General features: G+C 43.3%; 1 protein-coding gene across 1 annotated transcript; it reads left to right on the top strand.

The window, feature by feature from the left end:
- The first annotated feature begins 513 nt into the window (after positions 1-513).
- On the top strand, positions 514-4,784 carry CXCL13 (chemokine (C-X-C motif) ligand 13). The gene is made up of 4 exons (XM_012650966.1): positions 514-577; positions 2,196-2,328; positions 4,357-4,437; positions 4,730-4,784. The coding sequence occupies exons 1-4, from the start codon at positions 514-516 to the stop codon at positions 4,782-4,784; spliced, it is 333 nt and encodes a 110-aa protein (XP_012506420.1).
- Positions 4,785-5,021: the final 237 nt, after the last annotated feature.

The following is a 5,021-nucleotide window of genomic DNA, read 5'->3' as shown; positions in this document are numbered from 1 at the left end:
AGGAGGCGTTCGGGAGGTGCGCAGATGCTCACTGAGCACCGCTAGACTTTCTCGCAGGTGCTGGATGTAGGACGTGCCTGGCAGAGTCGCTAATGCCATGTAGTGTACATTTCAGTGCCATTGAGAAACTTGGCGGACCCTTCACTGAGAGGAGCAATAAAGCCACAGGCCCCCACAGGAATCCTAAAGAGAGTGCCTCCGAGCCTCCAGACTGACATCTTTTTCCTCTCTCCCTACCCTCAAATTTCTCCCGCATCTGGCACCTAGAGTCTACATTTTCAAGAAATATTTGATTATAGTGCTCTGAAACAAATTCATGAAGTTTGTAAGAGAAGTTAAAGAAAAAGCAAGCTCAGCAATATTTGGGGGCTCTTAAAACTGATGATGCAGCTGACCTACTGCAGACGAGGGCAGTGGGAGGGCCCCTACTGGTGTAAATAAATAGGACTCTCTGGTACTGCAGCCCCACAGCGTGGGCTCAGAGCCGAAGTCTGAACTCCACCTCTCGGCAGAATGAGCGTCCTCCCAGCATCGCTGCTTCTCCTGCTGCTGGGCAGCAGCCTCTCTCCAGTCCAGGGTGAGAACTCGCACCTACGTTTTCACTGTCCTTTGAATAGAAAGTGTTCAGCCATTTCGATTTCTTTCAATTATTTGTGGAGGAAGTCTGACTAACGGGGAAAAAACCTTCTCAGTTGCTTCTAGATTTCTAAACGTAAGGTGCTTAGAAACTGGAAGCATTTATATGGTTAAGATGTTTATTCACTGGAGGGGGAGACAGTGGAAGGCCAATGTTCATGCGACTTGTATATTTAGCCTGTATATTCCTGGGCTTTCTCAGATCCAGCTGCTGTATAACTAATTTTTGACATGTATCTTTTCTTTGTTCTGCCTCTCAAGGCTACCCCTCTGACTAAACCCTTTATAGGATTTAGGGATAATTGACCTCAACCAGTCTCTTGCAGGGAACGTTCTTAATGCAGTTCCATGTGGTCAGATCTGATGCCAACCATCGTAAGCACACCAGGGGGACTCGGGCACATACTCTGCAAAGAAGCAGATTTCCAAGTCTCAATGGGGCAGCTGTCTGTGTGTAAATAGAGAAATATCTAGTTGCAATGCTAAGTTTTTATGTGGCTGAAGGAATAGATGATTGTGCAGAAAGAAATGCTCTGCTCAGGTTTAGAGGACAAATTTTGTTTTTAAAATGCAGAGAGGTTTTATTCCTCTTAATTTTTATTTTGCTTCATATGTTTTCACTCTTCAAGACCCTCATTTCTGTCCTCCTCCAAGAAGCTTTCCCACTGCTCCTGGCAAAGTCGGCTACTAGTAAGTCTTCTGTCCTCAGGACGCAGTGCAGACCTTGTGTGTAACACAACCTGCTGTCGCATTTTAGTCTTTGTTCTCTTGCCTCCCCCACAAAATTGTAATCACCTTGAGAGTTGGGCCTTTTCATTTATAAATACTTGTCAAGCATGGTAGTAGGCACTCTAGATAAAGAGGATTCAATACATGGTTCTTTAAAAATCCACTTAGTTCATGCCCATCTCTCGTATTTTAATGGAATCTAATGAATCTAATGGCACCATGCAGTATTAATAACTTTTGTTGTTGAATAAAAATAGTGTTGAATTTTTATTGTTGACTTTTGTTTGGTGACGATTTGCAACCGAGACGGAGGGCCAACATATTAAACCGAAATTTAAAAAAGCATCTTTCATGGCATCTTCTCAGAGAGAGGGGGAGGTGGGGGGAGTATGATAAGAGAGAGGATTTGGGTACCGCGTGTTATTGCCCCCAGGACTCTGTGATCAGGTCATGCCTTTGGTTTGTGCGTGTTGGGAGTGAAGAGGATCAGTTGATCTTATGTTGCATTAATTATAATTGAGTTGTAAGTCCCTACAAAGGCTGTTCTCAAATTGTATTATATGGACAATCATCTGAGTACCAATATAATGCTATCACAAATTCAGTAAGTGTTATGTTTTTAAAAAGCTCATTTTATTTTTAAGGTTTTGATAGAAAACATTGAAAACCTCAAGCCAAGACAAACAGAAATATGCCAACTAAAGGCATATGAGTGGAAGCACTGACTTGAAATTTTTAAATCTTCAAATGCAGTATGAAAGATTAATAATCAGGCTCCAGTCGTGAGTTACATGCCAAAGGGGTGACAGTCACTGACTCTGTGTTCACAGGGGTTCTGGAGGCCTATTACACAAACCTGAAGTGCAAATGCATCCAAGAGATCTCGGACTTTGTCCACCCACGCCTCATTGATCAGCTTCAAGTCCTTCCCCGTGGGAACGGTTGTGCAAAGACAGAAATCATGTAAGTTGCAGGGAAAAAATAGCTATGATTTCTTTCTTCCAATGAAGATCTGACCTAATTCTACCCTATAGTATTCTTACTCACAAATCTCGAAGAGATTTACTTAAGTGTTGCTAAAAATTCTCAAACTAAGAATGACAATTGTTAATCTTTAAGAAAGTGCTTTGCAGCAGCTCCAGTCGAGTGCCCCGCAGGCGTGCACGCGCTCATTTGTTCCTGCGCCAGCTTTATTAAGGTCTGCTGTTGTCTTTTCCAGGCACGGAAACTGGGGCGGGGGAGGGAGGTTAAGTAACTGCCGGAAGCCCACCGGCCAGGTCACCGCCCATGCCAAAGCCTCTTCTCCACAGCACCGGGCAGCGGCAGGCAGAGCGTCTTTCCCAGGGCAGCCCTGACTTGGCTTCCACTGCTGGCTATTCCCACGAACTGTTTTAGGCTTTCGGAATGTTTGTAAGCAGCTACTTTTTGTTTGTCCCATTTCGATACCAGTGCTTTGGGCCTTGGACCAATCGTATTCAATTTGTAAACAAGAAATATGGGACGTAAAAAAGTATGGAAATTTTTTATTAAGAAGGCATTATACTTTCCCTAATGTCTTTACCAATAAAAGTCCTAACAAAACCGCAATGATCACCCCCAAACTCAGAGAATGTGAAGTCTAGCCATGGCCTATTTGGGAGGAGTTCCTCTGGCTGTATAAAACGCTGGACTCCTTTCTTTTGATTTGATCTCCTCTGTTATGACTCAAGTCTCTCACCTCTCAACCAAGGGAAATAAATTTTGTCTGCTTTAACTACAATCGTTTTGAAATGATGAAAAGTCGATTGCATATCTTCTCATCAAAGTCTGCATTTCTGAATTTTAACCAGATATAGGAATGAAAGCTGCAAATTATGAGAAACTCATACCAGTGAGGGGTGAAAATACTGTGAGTCCAGATGGCTGGATATCTGTTTTTCCATCATGAGCTCAGAAACCCAATGGAAGGTTCTGCCCAAGAACCTGTTCCATGCCCTCTGACCTGAGATTCGCTTATGAGGGTGGAGTTTCAAAGTTAGATCAATGGATCCTTGCTGTTTACCATTCTGTAGCCGAGAAAATGACACATCAAGAAATTGTGTGTTGTTTGAGGTCTCCCAGTTTCCCATCCTACGGGAGGCCTCACGCTTCTGTTTCAGTTATAAAGCACTTAACACCACGTCTGGCACTTGGTAACCGTGCAGGCCACGCTCAACGAGAGCAGCGGCCAGAAGTGTGGGCTCCGGAGTCAGATAGACTTCACCTGAGCCCTGCTCTGTCACGCATTTGTGTACAATCTTGGACCAGTTATTTCAACTCTCAGAGCCTCAAGTTCCTCATCAAAAGGTGAGGAAACCATAGTTCCTCCAGCACAGGATTTTGTGAGATGAGTTGAGATAATCCATGTTACCGGCTGAGCGTGGTGCCTGGCACGTTGTAAGTACTTGATAAATATTAGCTATTAGCTGTCGTTGCTTTTGCGATGACCTAATTTCTTAGAGCTGGGAAAGCCTCGCTGATGCAGACGCCACTCAGAGCAACTGATCTGCAGCTCCCTGCCTCCGCCCATTACATTTCTTTGCATTTTTTTTGGATAAAAGGTTCTCAAGAGAGTTTTCCATAGCCTTTTTTGTTCTCCCAACCAGAATGGACAAGCACATTTTAAAGATATTGTGATATAAATTTAGAAGTGAGCCAACCTTGGAGTCGGCTATTTGGCGCTTCTCCAACTCGTGTAAATGTTATCAACAAAACGCGAACCTCTGACCCGGGACATTCTCTCAACTCTGGACGCAGCTCCGCAGCTCCGCGGGCTCACACACACTCCTCCACAAACGGTTTCTTATTCCTCAGACCCCAGGCTACAATCACCTATTGCAAACACAGAACTGCCTGGCTCCAATTTCACTTCATCTAGGAATAATTATTCTCCTGCCCAACTCTTTTCTTTATTAAAAGTACAGGATTAACTAAAATATAACACTATTTTTATTTTTATCCTCCTCTCCCCAGACTCTGGATGAAGAATAAGTCTGTTATATGCGTGAATCCTCAAAGCAAATGGATACAAAAAATACTGAAAATGTCACACAAGTAAGTGACATATACCAGAGGCTTTCAGACTGCAATTTGTACTGAAGGGTTTCCCTTTCCTGGGTGGTCAAAATGGGGACCATTTTGAATTTATGAGGAGTTCCTAAGACAAATGCCTGCTTTTCACTGTCATTACTTATCACATAGAGCAGGGGTGGCTCATTCCAGAAGCTCAGTCAATTAAACTGGGAGCCAGTATGCATAATGTTCCTTGTTTGCTATCTCCAGGGGAAAGCCACAGTTTCTTGTGGGTATTTCTCTAAATATGACTTTTTTTGTTTTTGTTTCACAGAAAAAAGATGTTTTCAACTCCACCAACTCCAGTGATTAAGAGAAGGATCTCCTGATGCCAATATTCCCACTAAGAACACCTGCATTCTCCCCTTCTCCCTGCTCTGGACTTTAGTTTTGTGCTTGGTTGAATCTTTCCCAAGAAAATGAACTTCTCCATACAAATGAGTGCGAGAATGCATGTAAAAATCACCCTAGATGCTGGTGGGGCAAACTCAAGCTTCTTCACATGTGGTACCCTATATACTCGGAATTCACATCCTTATTCATTAGGGAGGAAAGTTTCCTTGAGA

The sequence above is a fragment of the Propithecus coquereli genome, unplaced genomic scaffold (genome assembly GCF_000956105.1).
Source record: "Propithecus coquereli isolate 6110/MARCELLA unplaced genomic scaffold, Pcoq_1.0 Scaffold343, whole genome shotgun sequence".
Taxonomy (NCBI): domain Eukaryota; kingdom Metazoa; phylum Chordata; class Mammalia; order Primates; family Indriidae; genus Propithecus; species Propithecus coquereli.
This window is presented reverse-complemented; position numbering and strand designations above follow the sequence as displayed.

Bases quoted from the DNA above. Each gene is read 5' to 3' on its own strand.
- CXCL13 (XM_012650966.1), top strand. From the start codon at position 514: ATGAGCGTCCTCCCAGCATCGCTGCTTCTCCTGCTGCTGGGCAGCAGC. The intron at 2,329-4,356 runs GTAAGTTGCAGG...TCCTCTCCCCAG, and splicing joins TGTGCAAAGACAGAAATCAT to ACTCTGGATGAAGAATAAGT. The intron at 4,438-4,729 runs GTAAGTGACATA...TTTGTTTCACAG, and splicing joins ATACTGAAAATGTCACACAA to AAAAAAGATGTTTTCAACTC.